At 33.7% G+C, this 23,675-nt stretch overlaps 1 protein-coding gene across 6 annotated transcripts in view; it reads left to right on the forward strand.

The window, feature by feature from the left end:
- Positions 1–23,675, forward strand: part of LOC130895996 (ankyrin repeat and SAM domain-containing protein 1A-like) — an 87,350-nt gene that overhangs the window by 16,852 nt on the left and 46,823 nt on the right. For 4 of the 6 annotated variants that reach the window (XM_057803702.1, XM_057803703.1, XM_057803706.1 and 1 more), the window contains exons 4-7: positions 5,621–5,766; positions 7,301–7,423; positions 21,190–21,419; positions 22,930–23,019. In XM_057803702.1, coding sequence (XP_057659685.1) covers positions 5,621–5,766; positions 7,301–7,423; positions 21,190–21,419; positions 22,930–23,019 — 589 coding nt within the window. The remainder of the gene's footprint in view (positions 1–5,620; positions 5,767–7,300; positions 7,424–21,189; positions 21,420–22,929; positions 23,020–23,675) is intronic. The other 2 variants (XM_057803705.1, XM_057803707.1) reach the window with 1 other exon arrangement.

The following is a 23,675-nucleotide window of genomic DNA, read 5'->3' on the forward strand; positions in this document are numbered from 1 at the left end:
AGTGTTATCCGGACTCTGCTTCATCGAAAAGTACCATTTGTTACTGGTTTGCTGAATTTAAACGTGGTCGTACAGACACCGATGATGGTGAGCGTTCTGTTCGTCCAATTGAGGTGGTTACTCCAGATAACATCAAAAATTGGTTATATCTAATCGTAAATTGAATTTGCGTAAGATAGCTGAAGCCGTAAAGATATCAGAAGGCAATGTGTTTATAATTATCCATGAACATTTGACCATGAGAAAGTGGGTGTCGCGTTTACTAACAGTCGATCAAAAAAAATCAACGTGTTGATGGTTCATAGCAGGGTTTGAGTCGATATGTGATAATGGATGAAACATGGATCCATCACTTCACTCCGGAATCGAAACTATTATCATGTGAGTGGACAACAGCCGGTGAACCACGTCCGAAACCTCAAAATATTACATAGAGTTGTTGGATCGTTTGAACGCAAAAATTAAGTAACAACGGCCTCTTATATCGGAGAAAAACCCACTGTTTCACCAAGACAATGCACCGATTCACAAGTCGATGCCAACAATGAATATGAAGCCTATTTTGAGGCAAAAGATAAATCCTTCTACAAGCAAGGTATCGGGAAGTTAGAGAAGCGTAAACAGTGCCTGGAAGTCAGTTCAGAAATCTTTGGTAGAATCTGAAAAGAAAGAGAAAGAAGTTTCTGTTTATGATTTAACGAGTTCAGTGAAATTAGTTGCTGGTGGTGAAAATGACAATGAAGATAATATCAAAGAGTAGTAGTTTGATAGTGACACTCATTATCGGGCTTCTAACATCTAGCTGATAAACAAATTGTAAATGAAGTGTCAGGTTCAAATGTGGAGAAGACCGATGAAGAAGATGATGAGGTACAAAAAGCCACGATGCAGCTATAGCTCAGTCCTTATTCACTAGAGGAAGGGGATGACGCAATAATTTATGATTAAATAATGCTGAAAATACTCGAAAGCCAAATAAATAGAGACATAAGTGTCCTTTTAGATCAAATCCTATCCGCCACTGTCTTCAGAACTATCATTCTCGTACCCTCATCATAAAACATGATTTTCAACATCGAAAATGAATTCTGATAAACAGCCCTCTGTTTGGAAAGTAAAAAGCACTTACTTTTAAGATCAAAACATTAAAGCACAGTCATAAGAACTATTTTTTGTGATTCTCTTTCTATTAAACACATTTATAAATATTCTTTTGGACCTGTAGGATAGCTATCGAAATTAAAACGAGTGCTAATACCATAATTTCTAGGTAAAAACTATAAAATTCGATTCTGATGAAAAAAGTGACAATAAGGGTCAATTCATATGTATTTAATATCCAACTGCGAAAATTGGAAACAATTAAACACGACAGAAAAACTAAAAACATATTTTTTATTCAATGTTAATCACAATCTTATAAAATTTTTACGGAAACGCCCTGTTCACCGATCGTTAATGAAGTAACCATTATCTATTTTACTCAATTTGTGACGCTGATTTCGCCACAGTTACGTTATTTGTTAATCATTCCACTGTTGTGTAAAACTATAACAAATGATTGTATTGAAAATCTATTCTCTAAAACCGAATTATTCCAATTTCCAAAGTAAATACATTATTCGAGATCAAAACCTGACAAATACCTAGTTTGATTATCCTCTCTACAGACGACAAATCAAGTGAATTACGGGTTAAAATCAAACAAGCAATAGAAGTGATTGGCAGTGAGTATAAGGGCCTATTTGTGTAGATTAATCACCGTTGACTCTGATAATGGTCTATTGGACCCTTTCACGATGGCCACTTCACTCCATATTCGGCCTTTTCGGCTTTTGACTGAATCCATAGACGATGTACCATCGTGTCATTCCTTTCTGCATTCGTACAAATATATTTTCAGGGGCGGTTTAAAAGAAAAGAAAAATTAGAAAAACAACAAACAATAAATATAGAACAAAATACGACGATGCTTTTTAAATCGATATCTGTCAAGGTACATAATCATAGAATAGGAAATTATTTAGAAGAACTACTGACAAATCTCACAAGTAAGGAATACCATTATCATCTGGGTACATGGTATCCTATTATGTACCGTAAACACTTCGTTAATCCGGTATTTTCGGAGGATAATAGATTGAGTTTCGGTGTATGACTTTTCTGAAGCCTTTGTTACCTTTCTCATCATCAGCTGCTTAAGTTGAATTTGGGAAACAACACCAAAGTAGGCCAGTTTTATCAAGCATGCTGTTTAACTAGATTAGCCAAGGCAGCTTCATAAAAACTTGGAGCTCTTTTTAAGACCAAAAAGCTATATACACTCCGCCACAGCTTCTGATCCTCAACAAGGTCCATATTCTTTCATCCTTGGAGTATCTCTCGGAAATTTGGAAATCGACTCCCAACCATACCTTTAGGATACTCGAATCAATATACAAGAGAGCAATTTGACTTATAGGTGATCCAGAGTTGACCAGAAACTTAGACAACTTAGAGCATAGAAAAAAGGTGGCTGATCTAACTCTGCTTTACCGATATTGCCATGGCAGATGCTCTTCCGAACTGTCCAATATAATCCCGCCTGGAGCAGTATTTGCAAGACTCACTCGACGTGGCGCATGAAGCCCGAGTTCGTCTGTAGACGCCCAGAACGTCAATTGATCGAGACAATTTTCTTTGGAGAAGTGCAAGCTTGTGGAATCAACTATAAAGACACGTCTTTCCCGAACACTTTTGTGTTTGGTTTTTTACATTTTCACGGCATTTGGGTGGGTAGATTGATTCTTTCTATCCATAATACGTGTTTGGTGATGATTTTTAGATGGGTGCAACCAACCATCAGAAAAAAAAACACTTTTCCTTCTATTTGTAAGATCGAAACGAACTGTTTACCTTTCTCATAATCATGGGCCTAGTCACCGGCTTTCCTTCGTATCTTTTAGCACTAAATTAAATTTCATTTAGCTCGTCTAGTTTTTCGAGACTGAATGTCTTCGAAGTGACAGCTTGAGCCGCAAATTTTTGTAATTTTTTTTTGTTGGATTGTTGAATCAATATTTTTTCATGCATCTTATAATTTCAAACTTCCGCTGGAAAGTAAAAATAACATGCTTACGTTCTCCACAACAAAGCACACAACCTTGCTGGGACACAACTGTTTTTATATTTATTTGGAAATGATTTAACCCCTCGAGCCGTTTCTGTCTCTCATTTCTTCATGTGCCACCCTCGACGTTCGCTCTTTGTCGTTATTGGTAATGAAGTGCTTCGGAGACAATGTAATAAGCTACTAAATAAGGGTAGGTAAATCAAATGGTCCAATGGATTCGGTAATTATTTGAAATTGTTTTGGTATCGATATTTGTTCTGTCATCGAGAACCAACAAAAATTAAAATAATTGATGGTACTTACCAAATAAGGAACAACTCATTTTAAATGTGATTTTAATCCCAGGGACAAATAAACGTGTTGTCGTGATACAAGTTCAAGTTCCTCCTTTTTTATTGCTATCAGTCTTATATTTGTGAAAATTGTAAATATGTAGGTGGTGTTTATGATAAATTTGACTGTCGCTTCGTAATAGAACCGAAAGTATTGCCTGGATATCAAATTAAATGTAAATTTTTAACCCTGTTCATTATATGTTATATATTAACTATGAAAAATCACATGCCCTTATTTCACTCTTCATCGTCCTGTTAATTTTTTGATAAATTTCTGAGAACTAGCCTATTTAGAAGCCAAATTATAGTATTTATAGTCTTGGTTTTCACATACGGGGCACTGAACTTAATTAAAAGAATTTTATTTATGAATCAGTAATTGTTTTCGAGTTCTACCAGTCTCAAAATCCATTCGCTTAGAGCATAAATTATTAGAAATTCCAAGTTGCTTCTGGTTTAGTGCAAATGAATCTTCAAATATAATAATCACAAAATTTGTTTATTTCGGATAGAAATCCTAATAACGGTTTCTTATTAAATGTAGTGATGCAGTTGTTCTTGATGGCAATAGAATAACTGGAAACACATAATTGAGTATACATAAATGTGTCGTAGCTTATATTTTCAAAATTATGAAGCAAAATTTTGTTTTAAACGAAAAATCAAACTTAAACACGTCGAAAGAAAAAATAAATTTCGATCCTATTCCAAAATTTAAAGAGACAAGTTGTCTGTCGTCGACAGGACCTTCTGGTCTTTAAAAATCCGTTTTCGTAGTAGCAGTGTATGTGGCACGTCGCACGGGTTTCGTTTTAGTTGCACTTCAGCGACTACGGACGTGAAATTGGAAAGATCCCATCAAGTTTTCCTTTTGCATCTCTATAAACAATTCTTTCGTTTCTATTAGAATTTATAGAAAAAAATATTTCTGAAGTTCGAAGTATAATAAATAATAAAAATAACTTCACTTTGTTTTTATCTCATTTTAATACATGTAAATATAAATTTGTTTTGTTGAAACTATTTAGAGGATTAAATGTTTTCTCTCTAGGGGATATCCCGGTAAATTGAAATACATTTTAAGATAGAATAATTATTAGTAAACAAGTTGATCATATAAACATATAAAATATTTAGGGTGTTTGTTATCTATAATTTTTGCAACAATCGTCCAATCTCGAAATAAAAACTTACCATCTGAGGATAGCTCCATACACTTTTTCCAGCGATGTTCGATACCCTCAAAACAGCCATTAACTGTCGACAACACCTCTTCATTTTTTGAAAATCTTTGACCACCGAGCCAAGATAATACGAAGAGGCTAAATATGACGAATATGGTGCATGGGCTAGCAATTTAAACTTTAATTCATTAATTTTGGCCATTGCAATAACGGATGTGTGAGTTGGTGCTTTGTTTTGATGAAAAAACGCCTTCTTCTTAGCAAAAAGCGGTATATAAAAGTTCGTTTTTCCTTTTCCAAGATAGTTAATTAATATTATTCTACGCTCATATAAAAAAACCGACCTAATGACTTTGCCTGCAGATGGAACAGTTTCTGCCTTCTTTAGAGCCGATTCTCCCATTGTTTAAATTGTTCTTTTCTTTCTGGTCTGAAGTGATGGACCCACGTTTCATCCAAGGCTATGAAACTGCTTTATTTCTGTGAAACATTGCTAAATATCTTCACGACGCTGTTTTAGTTCCATTGTGAGCAAACGCATCTTGCGCACAGCTTTCTTATGTCCAAATTTCTAGTTAATATGCGATGTACCGCATTTTTTGAAATATCTACTATGTCTGCTAGCTCGCGCACTTTCAGTACCAGTACCGCGTTGTGAATTCAATTTCTCTGGAGACGTCTCCTCGTTTGGGGTCGACCACTGCGATGCTCGTCTTCGCTAATTTAAACTCTGCCACCCAATAAATTACTATTGATAATGAAGGAGCAGTCTCATCCAGAGTAGAATCTAGTTCAGTTTTTATATTGGTTGGGCTAATGTCTTTCAAATAAAAGTATTGTATCACATAAAGATGAAACTGTTCACTATTGATGGCTGCCAAACCAATACTAAACAACGTGAAACATATGCTATATAGATATCTCGATCAGGACAGGTACTTCTGGGAACATTCGCGTACATAACTCTATTCATATAATTTTATTTTCAGAATAAAAATGACGAAACTGCCCTACACTGTGCTGCTCAATACGGTCACACTCAAGTCGTTAGCCTTTTGCTTGAACACGCGTGCGATCCGGGAATTAGGAACTGTCGAGGCGAGACTGCACTGGAACTGGCGGCCCAATACGGAAGGTAAGTAACTTGTAATACACTTTTCACTAATATCTACTCTTAACATTCATTTTCATTATAACAAGTTCATAAAGTTGGATTTAAATATATTTAAGTATTAAAACCATTATTGGATAATGATGATAGAAGAAATTTCTTTCAGAAATTAATATCTGATCCTTTAGGATGAATATCTATCTCACTGTAAACTATTGTTTTAATATTGTCCATCAGTATATAACTTCACGCTGTTTTTACTTAAAAAATCAATGAGTGGTTTCAATATTAATCAATCAAGACTAGAAACTAGACCTGGTTACACTGGATTTTTAAATACATTTCGATTCTTCAGAAGAGCGAAGTGTGGAAGCACGAACATTTGCCAACACTAACAATGGCGAAAAAGGAAATAAGGAATTAAGCTAAAAGATTAACGTACAGTTACAGCAAGCTGGTGCACTACAGATTTTGATCTGCAGCTCTTGAATCAGTCAATATTTGCGAGTTAATGTTGCATCCCGATAATCACCCAGTGCACAACAGCCAGTCATTGAAAATCCATCCTATTTGCGTGATTTGGTCTTTTAACCTGAATAAACACTCACATGATCGATGCAGTAATTCATTTTGGGAAGTTGTGGAAGCTGCTTCGGTTATAAAAGTACATTAAAGTAGGTAGAGATTACTTTGAGGATGATGTGATTTTATCAAAAAAAGACTTGTAGATTTCGTGTATCTCAAACTACAGCATCACTTTCCTACCTAGCACTTTTGTGTTACGAGCCTTAGTTTGTCTTAGTCGACTTCATCTTTTCTTAACTCTGGCTACCTACATCCCATCATCGATGCCAATAGCTTTGAGATATTTTATCATATCTCGTGTTGAAGTCGCCCAAGTAATCTTTTCCCAATTGGAGATTCTCCTCATACGAGTCTTGTTGGTCACTAAATAGTGTCGCGTCGTCTTTTTAAGCCTACTTGCCTTACATCATTCATATTATATGAAACATGAAGGATTATCAAACAATTTCATTTTAAAAACGCAGAAGAATATGATTCAGAATTGTTTCTACTTAAAAATCTCGAAGTTTAGTTTCGCTGCAATGATCTGCGAAATTTTTTATTAATTAACTCAAAAGATTCACTTTTATAAACAGTTTTCTATGCTGTTATCATCTCTCGGTGTTAGTCATCCACATATTTAGACTACGGTTTTCCATTACCTCTTCCAGTTGCGCGTTTGACTCCATTGTTTCCATCATTTCAACGGAATTCATTCTTCTTCTGTTTGTCGTACGATAACTTGGAAATGAAAGCTTTCTATTTAGGAATTATTTGCTTGAAAGCCACTACCAATACGTGGAAGTTTTCTCATAGTTCGCTGAATAAAAAAAAACTCTTTTATCCTTTTCTCTAGCATGAAATATCTCAATTTAGACAAGATAAATTCATTAACATCCAGTTGGATCTAAAATTTTTCTTGAATGCGTCTTTTCTCTGGTCTATTGCTAAAAACTGGACATGGCCAATCATCATTTTTATTTATTTATTTCAGATTAGATACGGTGGAGCTGCTGGTTAGAACAGATCCATCTCTAATCCAATGTTTGAAGAGGACTACTCCAGATACCGTTTTTCCTCACACACCACTCCATCTCGCCAGTAGGAATGGTCATAAGTAAGTTAAATTATTAATTGTATTTCATCTAATTAACAATTAAGACTGTTTTTTCGTTAATTCTATCCACGATATGAACGTTGATGCTAGTTTTTTTTTCACTTAAATGTATCTTTGGTTTTTTTTGTCACATACAAATCGATAAATTCAACTACATAGACAATCCAGGGAATAATATGGAAATTGTTTGAAACAGGAAATTTAACAGTGGCACACCTGCAACTATGCCAGATTATCTCATTATAAAGCGGACTATGTACAGGATACAAAACGATGTCATCTGCTATGGATACGTACGCATGATGTCACATTCGTATTCACACATTGTGGACTCATTTAGTGCGTCAACTTTTCTTTTTTTGTTTACGCATGTTTAATACTTTGATTTTGAAAAATGGAAATGGTCGTAAATATATTTAGAATTAATAAATATTGTATATAACTTAACCATAGATCCATCCAACAACTATTGGTACCATTTATAAAAATACAATACAAAGAACTGAGCACTTCATCTTCACCTCATCAATTTCTTAGCACAATCTACTGTAAGCAGAGCACTGGACATGGTTGCTAGCAGCAACTTACCAGTTGTGGTCTCGTTGGAAGGAGACAAAATTGACTACATTCTCCAAATATATAAAGAATGTTATCAATATCTTTGTCTGCACCATTGTTTCTTTGTTTGACCAGATAGTTGCCCCATTGTTTCAATTATTAACGAAAAAAGAAAAACAGGAACAACGTATCAATCTCAAATTTCTCGTTAAAATGGAAAAAAACTCCGACTGAGTGCTATAAATTGTTGCAAGAGTCCTTTGGTGAGAAATCTATCTCGTGCGCGTATTTTTGAGTGATGTAAGCGCTTTAGTGAGGGCCGATAGAGCACTGAAGATGAATAGCGCCCAGGTCGCCTTGTTTCAACTCCGGAAAATCAAAAAAATTGTGCGTGCGGATCGTCGAATGAGCATGAGGATCCGGATGCCGAGGCTGTGAACACCGATAAAGAAACGGTTAGAAAAAAATTACAAGAGGAATTACACATGACAAAAGTCTGTGCGAAGTTGGTGCCTCCTGACCAAGAGCTCTTGTGTCAAAAGGTCTGATCAAATTTCCTTGAACGGTTAGAAAAAGATCTGCTCTGAAAGGGACCCGATTTGAGTCCATGGAAGTGGTAAAGCAAAAAACGGCAGAGCTCCTGAAAGCATCATCAAATAAGACTTTCAGCACTGCTTTGATCAATGGAAAAAACGTATGGAAAAGTGTGTGGCGAGGGGATGGGAGTATATTGAAGGGGTGAATTCGAATGTAGAATAATTTTTAAAATAAAACCCTTTTTCATAACTCGTAATGTTCCATTCGCAAGTTGAGTCCTTCTTAGGATAGTTAATTCTCAAGAGTTTTTCATGTACTCGACAATTTTTTATTCAGTTTTATAAAAATTTTATCATTAAAATTTTCGATTTGAGCATATTTTTTACCTAAAAAATCTTGAAATCGAATGACTCATAGTGTAGAATTTTTCTGTATCTCCCAGATACATTCAAAGGAGTGTTTAATATTGTTTTTTTTTATTTACTACATGTGGCTATAAATTGCAAATAGTAAAGTAAAAGTAAGTGAGAATCTTTAATTTTAATTGCACGATTTATTTTTTTTTTTCAAGTTTTAAATGGGAATCTACAACACTTGCTTCGATTTCCAATCCAACTATCACGAATTTACAATTTCATAACTATTTTTCCAAAATAAATCATTTACCTGCACTTTTTTCCAAATGAGGTCTCAAATGTAAAATAGTTTCCATAGCTCAATGGTTCACGAACGCGGCTTACGATCCTGTGGTTGGTAGAACGAATTTTGTTAACGTGAACGAAAAAGTCAAATTTTTCTTCTATTCTTCTAATAAAATGAATATTTTTCTTACATTCAACACAAAACAAAATTGTTGGAGTAAACCTTCTTGTATAGCTCTAGGTTGTCACTCCACCTCTCGTGATCGACCTCTACCACTAGGTCCAATTGGAGATTTTTTCCTTGTTATTTTTACCAGTCTATCCTCTGTCTTTCGACTTATAAGCTGGTACTATTTTTTATGCTTTTGTTAATTTTATCTACGTCACCTGATCGTCTGGGTCTTAGTAGTGTTTTCCCGAGATCCGCCTGAGAATTTTCATCTCCAATGGTCTCCAAGAGCTATTTCATTTTTGATGTTTATGGCTTTGTTTGTGATGTACAGGTCATTATATGTCTGATTGTTGCTTCGTAAATTCATGCCTTCGTTTATTGACTTAGGTTTCGCCTTACTACGTTCTGAAGACATTCCGTCACCTTATTCGCTGTCTATATTTGTCTACTGGTGATGTAAATTCCAAAGTATTTGAATTTCATATTCTGTTGTGTTATGAATCTGATTCTTTCAGTTTTCTTGTAAAGTTAATGGTATTTAATAATCTTTGAAGATCAAGGCGCTGCTTACTTGTATGGGTTTTGTTTTTTTTACCATTAATGAGATCCCGAACTTCATGTTTTTATTGTACAATAGGTGGATAATATCTTCAAGGTTAATACGGTCAAACGCTTTGGTGAGTTCAATGACACACACGTAAGCCTTTAAGAATGAGTCAAATAATTGATGCTGATAATGATGAAGATGAAAAATTATATTTTGAACATATGGGTGCAAAAATATAAAGGGAAGTAGTCATATAGAAAATATTACTTTATATTTAATATCTGTAGCTGCTTTGAATGTTGACTTTTTATGCGTGTCGCAAAATGCTATTTTGGGTCAGATCAAATTTATAAGAACGAAAAAATTATTTCACTTCACTAGACTTATAATGAAACGGGACTTTCCATATACCTGCATACCAGTCAGATGGTTATTAAGAGGCAAGTACATCTTCCATCCAGAATACATCTGGTATCAAGTATGGTGGATCTGAACTAAAGACGAAAATATATCATCTAATAAGCAGTATATGGGAACAAGAAACAATACCAGAAACGTGGAATAATGGCAATACCCATGGAAAAAGAAATGAATCCAGAAACTACATAGGTATAGAGCTACTAGATACAACCTACAAAATGTTGACTAAAACCATAGATAAAATCTATCTATCTACCAATGCGGGCTTCGATCTGGAAGATCAGTCACAGACCACATTTTCACTCTGAGGCAAACGCAGAAACTATTTGTACAGCATTATGAACGATTGTAGTATTCCAAAAAAGCTTTATGTCTTACGAAAATGACACTCGAACATACATAAACGAAGGTAAAGGTAAATCAAACAATATCAAAATGTTTGCAGACCAACACAGGACTAAAACAGGGAGATCCTACGTGAAATTGGTTTGAACAGAACAGGGATACTAAAAACAAGGACGACGCAGACGATGTAGTAATGTTTTTTACATCGGTAAACGAGCTTGAGGAAATCTGCAGAGTCTCATAGAAACTGCAGAGACGGTGAATTTACGAGTCAACGAAGATAAATCGACAACACCACAAAGGAAAAGAGCAATGAGAAGTTTGCAATAAAACTGAACGAAGAAAAAGCAATGAACTTAGTACAAGTTCAAAATTATGTATATGTTGGGGTGGTTATAAAGGACGACGGATATCAGGTTCACTAAATAAACAAAATAATTATCATAATACAGCAGAAGGATAAAAACCTGGAAGTGTGATAAAAAAAAGTACTCAAAAATATATTTAAGGGAGTTGATACTACAAAAGGAGAAAGGAAAAGTCGTACAAATAATAAAATAATTAACTTTTATAAAATATTATAAACAAAAATTGAAATTTGAGCAAAAAGAACTGAATGTTTGTATGAGGGTCTGTTGTGTGTGTCTTTTTTGGGTTATTCTTCAAATTTTCCCAATTAACCTGATTCATACTTGTTGAGAATGTTCTAAATATTCGTATAATTAATAAAAGTTAACAATTATTTTTGGTATGATAAAAAGTTAATTGGCGCGTACAATTAAAGGCCATATGCATCGATAATAAGCGTTAATATTATACACACATGCATATTTAGACACATTAACAGATAGGTCGTTGACACTTTTTGCGTTTATATTGAGTGACCAAAAAAAATACTAGGTACTATAAAGTTTTCTTTTTATAAAATAATTTAAAAAAGTATATTTAATGACTGGTAGACGTTTTTATTGCCTTAGAGTACTCATACAAAACGCACACACATTACAAATTGCTCTGAGACCTTAGTTGAAGATGACTTAATATTGAAACCGTTAGATGGCGTTCGGCAAGCCTCATTGCTTTTATTTATTTTCTATTAAAAATTTTGATTTATAAAACTGGTAACTATATACGTCAAGCAGTTGTTTGAGGGCCACTTCGTTCTTCTTTGTCGTACTTTATTTTTAATATTAAACTGTAAAACTATCTTATATCCCTAGTAAGTTAGAATTTCTGGAATAGTTGGCGATATTCATATTGAATACACTGTTTACACCAAAACTCAAAATTACACTCCCTAATGCTCGTTTCGATAACCAAGTTATCACCTTCTGAGACTGAAAGTAATCTGTTTACTTTAAGTCTCTGAAGACGATAATTTTGTTATCGAAACGAGCGTCGAGGAGTAGAATTGTGTGTGCTGGTGTAGTGGTGGTGTAAACAGTGTATTCAATATTTATTTACCTAGTGACAATGTCTGTCAAATATTATTATTACACATATCGTCAGCTTGAGTCGCAAACCTCGTAATTCCATAGCACCGAATTTTATAGTAAACGATGAAAAAAATTGAAGGTAGACTAAACAGTACAAGTGAATTAACTCGCAGTGTGGTTAGCTTTGAACAAAATGAAAATACAAAGTTTCTATTGTCACAGATTTTTTGTCGTAGTTTTTCTATTAAATGCGTTCAGAAATTATTTATCTAATGGTTTTCAAAAATGTTGATATAGGGAAAACGTGGTTTGCGACTTAAGCAGACGATATTTATTTGGATTCAAATTAAAAAATTTTGGATGTGTAGTATAAGAAAAATTTCGATCGATTTTGTTCACATTTTTAAACAACAAAATAAAATTTCTCTCCTTTTTTTATATCTAAACAGCTTTTACAACGTCCTAAATCTTCTGATGCCTTATTTATTATTATTAATTAAAATGGCGGTTGGAGTTACAGGGTTTTCTATTTACACTTTTAAATTGTGACGGATTTTTTTAAGTTTTTCTATCAGATGCGTTCAGAAATTGTTAATCTAATGATTTCAACCGAGCCAGGGAAAACGTGGTTTGCAACTTAAGCCGATTCAAATTCCAATATATTGGATGGGTACTATAATTGTATAGATTTTCTTCATATTTTTAAACAACAATAATATTTTTCCGCATTTATTTATATCTAAATAGCTTTTACAACGTTCTATATCTTCTGATGCCTTTTGATATCATCTATTCTGCTTATACATCATTTCTTATGTCTTTTCTATCGTCTAACCACTACATTCTAGGTCTCCCAGCTGCTAATCGCTAGAAATCAATTTCCTTATCTCTCCAATATTTAAAAAGAATGCCGTGAGCAGCAGAGCTCCATCACGAAAGTCGAATTTTTCGTCGAATGAAGAATTTAACTAATACACAAACAAATCTTTCCATAAAATGAATTTCTTCGAAATGATATCAATTCTCAATCTTATTTCTTTATATGGAAAATTTGCTATTCCTCAATAACTTTTCATTTCGCAAATTAACTCTTTCTCTCGAATGAAAATTCATAATTTCAATAGACCCGGTGGTCTCGAACCCTCTTGTTCAATTCCAATTGACAACAAAGAAAACAAAGAAATTTCGAAAATGGGAAGTAAAAAAAATCACCCTAGCAACGATCATACTCGTATTATTCATCAAATAGGAGGCGGTCCAGTTCAACAATTACAACGATCAAAATGATTTCGGGCGTTTTGTGCTAGAAGAACTGAAGAAGAAAACTTTGAACTTGAGAAAGACAATTCTTCAACATCACCCCTACTTGCATGCGAAGTTCGAACCCTCTAGTTAAACTTTTTCTGGCCAAAAAATAAGAAAATATAACAAAAATTACCATAAAATGGAGAGGATTTTTATTTATCGATAAGGTGGCTGACTTATTTCATCTGTTGTTTTTCAGACTTTGATTTGGTCTCTATAATAAATAATTATTTTTTATTTTTAAATAATTTTTCGTGGTATGTTATATATCAATTCGGAAAATCGTGTTGTTGAATTTAATTTTATATTTTATTCGATTTGGGACACTGTATATAATCCACAAACTGAGTAATTTTAAACGACTGCATTAACTACTAAAATTCGCTCGATCGCCTTGAATACTTTAGCAAGGTATTTACCTGTTCATGCGAAAAATGTATGAGTATATTTAACAACTGAAGCGCAAAATAAATACCTAGATATTTGATCGCGTGTTAAATGACATTATTGGTTTACTTTAACAGAAATTTCCCAGAAATTAGACTTATTCATTTATTTAGAATTTGAGTTCGACGCCCGTATAGGGTTATTTACTATAAATTACCTATTTCTTGAAAAATTATCATTATCTTCTTCATTTCCGGCTATTATTGTAGCCATTTTGGCTTTGGAAACTGGTCAAATGTTGTAACGTTAAAGCATTTTCGCTGGTTTCTATGCTTGGATATGAACATCCGTTTTATATTTTATTTTGCTTTTATTATTTCGGTGGATAATTTTGACATTCTCTGTAACATTTTCGACAAATAATCATCGTCTATTGGGTTACATTCGGTTTTCAGGATATTTCAAAGATATGACCATAAAGTAGGATACTGCGATCTGACTTCCCTGTCGAAATCAGTACATTCTTCCTTTCTAATTCTTCCAAATAGTACTTGCACAGCTTCACCATGAGTTTTCATGGTGGAAGATAAATTTTCTGCCGATCAGGCTCCGGCCAGAACGTATTACATTTTTCTTTGATATTTTTTATAGCCTTCTCTCTAAAAAAATCCCATAAATTTTTATTAGGTCTCCAATCGCCCTTCCTCCAAAACATCTCTAACCATCATTGAGCCTCTGCCATATTTTACAGTCGGGATTACACTTGGATCTAATATCCGTTTTTCTTTTGACCTGCACATACTCTTCTCTTAGACCTAAAAACTTCAAATGTGTGTTACCCCACTGCAACTTCTTAATTTCATTTTGACGGCTTTCTTCACTGGCACCCTCCCAAAATGGCCAGCTTCCCTCAATCTCTTTTCCACTGTAGAAGTACTTAAAGTCAAATCCCTAGATTTTTTGATCTAATGTGCTATCTCTGGTTTATCTTCAGCGGTTCTGTTTTTTCGACGTCGCCCTGAACGTCGTTGTATTTTTAATTCGGGGCCAATGGTAAAGCTCTACAGTTACTCAGCCTAGATTATAAAGAGTCTCAACCGATAGTTCCTTGGTTTTAAAAAATACAAGTCTGAATTTACGAGAACAAAATCAATTCGTATACGAATTTCACAAAAAGATGTCTTGATCCAATAAGTATAAATCACAGCACAATCTTGAGTCTCGCAGTGCTAACTTGGACTAAACTACAATCATAAACACCGAAGAAATGATTAACAATTAAAGAATAATAAACAAAATATAAACATGTGGTCTATTAAAGTATACAAAAAACGGGTAGTGTACCCGACAGCACGTTTTAGGACAAACCATCCTAGCTTCGTCCCTTTACCTTTTTTTCACGATGTCCTCTGCCATGGTTCACTGACACGAACCCAAGCGCGACGTTTTTTATTCAAATGTTAAGGACTTACTTTTCCACGAAGCGGCGAAGCGAGCGAATCACGAATGCCGGAATCTTCGGAATCGAAGTAAATTTCGTATTCTAGTTCAAAGTAATTGACGTTAACTATTCAAAATCAGAAATCATATGAATTTCAAAGGAAACTTTATATTAAATAAATACTCATATTCGCTGTACTAGGATACATATTACAAATAGATAAGTGCAAAAGTGTTTGAGAAACTCCCAATTATTTAATCATCCAAATGTTATATTTCAAGTAGAACATTGTTGTGAAGCTTAAAATATTAGAGCTTTGCGACCCATCATCCTCAACACCCACGATATTATATCTTTGCGCTTCTTTTCTCCGTAATATTTAAGCGGTATACCGAATTTGTACAACCTTAGCGAAGGAAATTTGATTATATTTTCTTCTTTGGTGATATTATGGTATTTTAAGCAGTCCATTTTGGCTAATTGGACGTTTGCACCGTGTTGGTTAAAAGTATTGGCAATTTCTTCGTATTCATGCACGAATTTTTGACAGTGACGACAGTTCGGAGTGTAGAAATCTACCAGTAGGTAATTATTGACTTGAACGGCTTTTTTGAAACTGTCTTGAGTTAATTCTAATACTTCTCCGGGGCTTTTCAGTCTTTCACAGTGTATCTGTAATATCAGACTCAAAATTAAAAAAATATACAGTTTTGACATTCATTGACTAGAATTTTTATATTCATGTAACTTGGAGTATATTTCGTTACTTATCACGGTTATTTGACATCATTGACTTGGAACACTAAAAATTTCGGTACACAATATATTTGTGATGGGTGGTTATTCCAATAACGTTTATAAATCACAGTGCAGGTTTTGACGTTCGGATAGTTACACTCTATTCTCACTTGAAAGACTGATCGGCTTTTTAAAGGACATCGGTCTTTGGTAACGTCAAGTGGGGCACGACACTCCTCTCTGAATGCCTTTACAGTCCCTTGTCGCCCACAATGTAACTTTGAACTACTTGCAGGACTGTAACAAGTATAAAAAAACTGATATACTGGAACGATTATACAGACATTCCTACGACAAAAATAGAGAGTTTCGCAAATTAGTAACCCGGGTAAAAAATCTAGAGTGTCGCCAAAGAACATGTCATCCATTATGGCGGATTATTATTTCAAAAAAACCGTGTCATTATTTGCTTTAATGGCCAATTTTACAACCGAGGGTAGAACTGGGGATTAAACTAAAGTTTAAACTATTGTTTGACTCTAGTTTAAATCAAGAATAAACAAGATTGCACTACATGTCACAGTTAAATAAACATTATTGTCACACAGATATAGCCAGAATTTTTGTTTTAAAATTCAATTGTTTATGAAAGTTTTACAAACAAAAATGAACCAAAAAATCGTGCTATTGGTTATCCTTGTTAAGAAATACAAAAAAATAGTCGAATCCAAAGAAAGTGGCAAGGTAACTTGGAAAGAATAGAAAAAGAATTGGGAGGAGTTGGCAAGGGAATTTAATAATGAAAATAACAAAATCAGTTATGTTTTCTATATAATCACAGCAAATTTAAAAAATATAGGACAATTTAAAGATTCCCTTTACGAATAATTTTTTATTTTCTCTGCGCGTCAACAATGTTGATAATTTCTTCATCATCATGTGCAAATCTTCTATTATTCTACAAAAAATCTTAGTTCAGTTTGCTATTTCACACGCTTTTATCTGTTTGTTTGTATAATTGTAACTGACTTTTTGGTCTCGATTTTGACCTAATTTGAAGGATTAGATTCGATTCAAACTTGGCGTACTTGTCAGAGACCAACGGCAATGCATTAATTCAATATACACAGTGTGGGCAACTAAGAATGGCAGTCAAGTATATCTCAGGAACGCATTAGCATCAGGTAGCAATAAATAAACATTAAAATAGCGAAAACCCTATTGAAATACCTCGGATTGCTTGTTGTATTAGTTCTGGAGATGTGGGTGGCCAAATAAATAAATACCGACGTCCTATCCACTTACTTCATCAGCCTATTAGATGTTTGAAGAAAAATTCGCGCCGTTTACGTATTTTTTAAGATATTTCGGTACAGAAAAAAGATATTGACATGCGGTTTTCGATATTTTATTGTTAATTTTGTATAACTACTTTCAAAAGACTTCCTTAAACTGTTATGCTTCGATTTAAATTTGTTAGAATCACAATATTAAAAATATATAAAACAACGCCTTCTGGAATTCACGATGCTAATTTAAACGCTTACAATTTATATATTTCGTATTGCTGGACAAAAGTTCTTCCAAACAACATCGTGTCATCATGACCCCACGCTTTTATTATAGTGACATGGACCTTAAACAAAGCAGATAAAAACCGAATAGATGCTTTCGAAATGGGGGTTTATAGAATACTCTTACGAGTATCATGGACAGAACACCGAACCAACGTATCAGTATTACAAGAAATTAGTCCACGTACAAAGCTGCTAATCAGAATAAACCGCAATGCCTGGGACATATAGCTACAAGATCAGAATCAATGGAACGATTAATCATAGAAGGTAAACGCCCAAGAGACAGATCTCCAACTAGATGGGTAGACCAAACAAAATATGAGACTGCATCATGCCGAAAAGATTGCACAGGATAGGCAAGCATGGAAATATAAATGGTGTCACTTCATCCTTTGGAAAGAGGAAGATTGGTAAAAAATTGTTTTGTAGTTTTTTTAAACTATCATTTATTGCATTTAATTTTTGATGCTTTCACTGGAGGTGATTACTTTTAGGCGATGCAGAGTCGGATAGTGAAAAAAGAGTCAGTCAGTTCGCACATAAAGATATTACATATCCAATATCCATTCGTTGTAAAGTTTTTTTTAGCAATTCCTAAATTACTATTCGGAAACTTCGATTTCCTATTCATTTTCGCCATTGAATTCTTCATCTTTAGAAATAAACGCAGAATCCAAAATTTGTGTCAACGCAGTATTTTCAACTTCACTTGAAGAATCATCGTCGATAGATGGTTGTATAGAGTTTTTATCTACATCACTATCTTGTAATGTGTCTAATTCTTCTTCAAAATCAGTGTTATCCACAATATATTGAAGATCTTTGTCTGGCAAAGGTTTAAAGGTTATACAATACTGATGGTACATAATATCCCAATAATTAACACTATTGGGACATTAAAGTCCCATTTTTCATTTGTGTCAACTGTTAGTTAGCAACATCTAGACTGAAAAAATTTTATAGAAATGAGAAAAAGCAGACAGCAAATAGTAACAAAACAGTCAGTTTTGGACTTGTTCACGAACCTATGACCGTGCAGTACTAAAATCCCAGATCTCAATGTATTTGTAAGCATTTAAATTATTTTAGTAAGTATTAGAAATTGCCTGAAACAATTTGCCCCTGCAGTATTGAAAGGGATAAAAACATATATAAAAGGTCTATGAAATAAGAAATTAAAGGGAGTAATTATCATATGGATTCATTCCTTTATAAAAAGATAGTATGGGTTCTATCGAGACAAACAATATTATTGATAGATTGATGAAAAACGTCAAAATAATTACCTGGCACTGCATTACGTACATATATCTACTAATAAACGTTTGGAATTCAAACAACAAATATACAGTACAGAACGCACACTGCACATATACATCCGCAGCTAATAAGCAATTATAGATGTCAGTGGTGTGTTATGGATTGTCGAATACGACTAGTTGCAATTATAAACCATGCAGAAGGAAGCCATTCTACCGAAGATGATCCAAAATTATTACGGCATTGACGTGATCGCGGATTCGCTTCCTCTCTCGCTCTATACACAAGTGGTAAACAATCTGCTGCAAACCGTAATTCTTGTTAAGTATCGGGAATATATTTCGATCTATTTTCAATTATATTTGTGAAAAGTTATCTAAATTAACCGATTTATACAGAGTTTCCACGAAAGTTCAAGGTAATGTTACAAAATCAAAATGGTAGAAGCAAAAATTATGGTTTTACGACTGCATTGTACACAGAAATGTAAACGCGGCTTGATTCTAATTGTTACAACTTTACACAACAATTTTACTTGAGTGGAAGCAATGGAAGTGCGATTAATCCCCGCAAACTATAACAAAATTTGATAATGTACAAGAATTTATTTGAAGTAATCCTTTATGTGAAGACACATCCATTATAAAATCATACACCACTGGCAAAAAACACGGTCCTGTATCCGGTGAAAAAAACGGACGTGTAAAAGCGATCTAAGACTTGAAAGATCTTGAGACTCATTCCGCTAATCAAGTACTGTCTCTGAAACTAGCAGATTTTTGATTCCTGGAACTTTAATGAATTTTAAGACATCCATCGTATTTAGTTTATAGAAATATTAGGCAAGGTATTCAAGCATGTCCCCTCCGAATTCTTTAATGCAGCACCGATTTATTTGAAATTTTTACAGATGATAGGTGTGTATTCAAAAAGCGAGATCTACATGGTGAGAAATCGAAAGTTCAGCAAATTTAAAGTAAAAAATGTCATAATATGCCAGATCAATAGTTTTTCAGTTATTCGCAATTGGAAAGTACGATTTTTCGTCAAAAAAACGCATTTTTCAATAGTTTTTTTTTCGTATAACTCTGTAATGATGCAATTTATCGAAAAAAGTGTAGTGAAAAAAAAAGAAGCTTATAAAAAAACAAAGAAATTAAGCTATATTTCAAGATCTAACTAAATTATAAATAGTTGAATAGCTTTTGTTTTTAAGGGTTGAATAATAAAAATTAATAACGAATTAAATTTTATTAAAATGCTATGAATTTTTCACAGTAGAAATGAAATTGCAATATTTTGAATCGTTAAAAGATTTGTTCCCATATTAATTTCATCAGAAGAGTAGTTTTTAAAGATTTTTAAGGGTTGATACTTCAAAATATATAAATTTTCTATTATACAATATGTTAAGATATTTATGATGCATAAACGAAAAACATTTGATTTAAAAAAAGTAAGAAAATCTATAATATTAGTATTTTTCGATAAGGGCTGGTTTTCACCCCTTAAAAACAATTTGCACACCTTGCGACCATGTAGATCTTGATATTGAGGTTTGACACCATTTTGAGCTTGAGTGCCGGCACTATATCTAGTAAACAATTTCATGACAAATTTTACACGAATTGAGTCTTTTGGTAGACACAGAATAGTAGATCGGCTTCAACTCAGTTAATTAGGTTAAAACTTCTATTGAATCTTTTTAAAAAGAGTTATTGCTTCTCATAGATGAAGTTACTCTTTTAATATGAGTTTTGAAGGTATTGTAAGTCTTCCAAAATCACGTAGAAATTAATGCCGATGTTTTTGACTAATCTTGCATACACTCACGAGTAAGTGTGGCAAAAACGATGCTTACAAAAATCTTTAATAGAAAACGTAATTATTATAGTTATATGGATGAACTAATAGGATCCATGATTTGAATAAAAACTATTTCTTTAGTGAATAAATTACAAAAAATCTATTTTCTAATCCATTTATGAATATTGTTAATGTTTGAAGTTGATAAACTGAAAGATTTTGGTAAAATTTATATTTCAAAAGCCTCCGTTATATTTGGTGTTAAATACGACATTTTTTAGCTTGCAATAAGTCGGTCCTAATAGGGCGTTAAGGAATAAGGATCATGTTAGTATTTGGACAACCAATTCCTACAATGAAGAACGAATGAAAAATAGAACATCTATTGATTGATTAAACGTACAAAAATGTTGATTTTGTCGTGAAATAAATGTCTTTTTTACATTTTTTCTGTTCAAATGTTGACTAACCCACCTATCCTATAAAACCCCTCGATATTTCCAAATCGCGAAAACCAAACCTTATATAAAGTTATTCTAGTTCATCGTTCAATTATTTCCAAAATTATTTCATTCCTTTAATATTTTTTGTTACAGAGCTGTGGTGGAAGTACTTCTTCGGGCAGGCTTTAACGTCAACATGCGTACCAAGGCTGGTACTGCTTTGCACGAAGCGGCCCTATGCGGTAAAGTGGAAGTCGTACGTACTCTACTTGAACACGGCGTCAATACGTCCATTAGGGATTCAAATAATTACACCGTTATGGATTTGCTCAGTCAGTTTAATACGGCGCAGGCTTCGCAAGAAATCATACAAATTTTGAAACGTAAGTAGATCGATATACATCCAAATATAGTTCTATCTACAGCCAAAATTTTCCAGATATAAAACTGATTTTGAAAAAGACATTATGTAAATCCGATGGTTAAACGGAAAGAGTAGAAAATAATTTGTTGAAAATAGAATTATGAATATATATTTGTGAAAAAATTTCACAACTTAAGTTACATCTAACATATAAACTGATTTTAATTACTCACATTAATATTTACAATTTGGACGATTTTTTCTAGTTTTGAGGTTGAAGGCGCCACTGTATCGAGACTTGTCGATTTGAGCTCTTGTTCCTCCAGTGCAGAAGTTTCTGCTCTGGGCTTATCTTCAAATTCTTTTGACTTTTGACATTAAAAATTTTTATTTTTGAGAGATGCTTCGATTTAGCCTTCTGCGACGCTAGAAGATTTCTACCCGCCGTGTCAGTTAGCTGCAATACATGAGGATGGTCTCAGATGTACCTGACCTAAAGATGGCATGAGTTGCTTGGAAAAATACCACTGTATTAGAAAGTTCGTAATCTATACAGCAGTTTGAAGAAGCCACGTTGTTTAGTACTTGCTGACCACAGCATCGCAGTGGTCGACCAAATGAGGTGACGACTCCAGAAATGTTGAAGAAAATCTACAAAGTGGTACTGGATGATCGTCGACTGAAAGTGCGCGAGCTAGCAGACATAGTAGGCATTTCAAAAAGTGCGGTACATCGTATATTAACTGAAAATTTGGACATGAGAAAGCTATGTGCAAGATGGGTGCCGCGTTTGCTCACAATAAAACAAAAACAGCGTCGTGAAGATGTTTCCATTAAGTGTTTGACAATATTTCACAGAAATCAAGCTGATTGTTTGCGCCGTTTCACAATTATGAGTTAAACGTGGGTCTATAACTTCTGCACCCGAAACAAAAGAACATTGAAAACAATGGACTTGAAAGAGAGAACCGGCTTCAAAATAAGATGAAGACAGTTCCATCTGCAGACAAGGTCATGGCGTCGGTTTTTTGGGAACAACTATCAACGACGAGTATTATGCGAAAAAGAAGTTTGAATTGCTACCTCACACACTGTATCCGCCAGACTTAGCCCCTTATGTTCTAAACTTGTCGCAAATGTCCGTTCTATAATTTCTTCTTCTTAGCAGCTTTTAGTACTTCATTTCATGATTTTCTCAACTTCCTCATATCCTTCGTGACCGCATGTTTTGTTTTCTACAGGGTGTTAGTTCATAAACGTACCACAACTACATTTTCTTCTTATATAAGATTTAAAAATATTTGTAGTGACAGTTTCTAGATTAAGTGACCCAAATATGGAAAATATCTTCTTTGTAAGATTTAAAGTTATCTATGCTTAATTTGACTCTTATTATTAACATGATTAAACTGTCTAGATCCTTTATTGTTTCTGCTCTGTTAGTCCTGCAATCTAAATAGAGTTGCACGGAATTTTAATCTTCGATTTTGGTCGATTCAACAAAGTCCAATTTCCTATTTTTGTTGCAGGTCACAAGAGGGGGTTACCGTTAGTAGATAGCGATGGAGAGAGTGTCAGTCATCCTTTTCCAACTGTGCCAAATACAGATTCAGATTTAGGCAAGTAATGTTACATTAATTTAAATAATGGTCAACATAATGCTAATTCTGCGTAACCTGTCTTCTTTGTTGTTATATGTCAACCAGCTCAATACCTTCTGTCTCATCTGAGAGCAAACTATTTAAATCTTTTTTTTTTATTCTGTTCTTCATTTATGTTTCTAATTTATATGTCCAATCCAGCTTTAGTACCGGAGAATACAATAAATCTTTCAGTACAAATCCTTTAGATTTAAGTCTATGCATGTATCTATTTACAAATACTTTTCATTTCAAAGCTTTCTATTCTTTATTTAGTTGAATCAATCATAAATATCTTGATAACATTTTTGGGACATTGTGCTATAAACCAAGAAGAATTTTTAAAATAAATGTAGCTTTCTTTGCTCCACTACGAAAGGATGATAATATAAAATGGTAGAAGATTCGCTCATATTTCTTATTGATGACAAAATTTTGAATGTACTTTTAATTTCTTGTGGTATTTCATAATTTATACACTCCCCCAAAAAAATATTTAGGCTGAATCTAGGAAAATTGATCACGCGCAAAATCATCGCCGATAATTCATGCAAACCTAACCTAGTCTAACCTGAAGTGACCTAACCTAATCTAACCATTTTCAGAAACATAAGCAAATGCGGAGAAAAGTCTCA

This window comes from Diorhabda carinulata, chromosome 6, assembly GCF_026250575.1.
Source record: "Diorhabda carinulata isolate Delta chromosome 6, icDioCari1.1, whole genome shotgun sequence".
NCBI lineage: Eukaryota > Metazoa > Arthropoda > Insecta > Coleoptera > Chrysomelidae > Diorhabda > Diorhabda carinulata.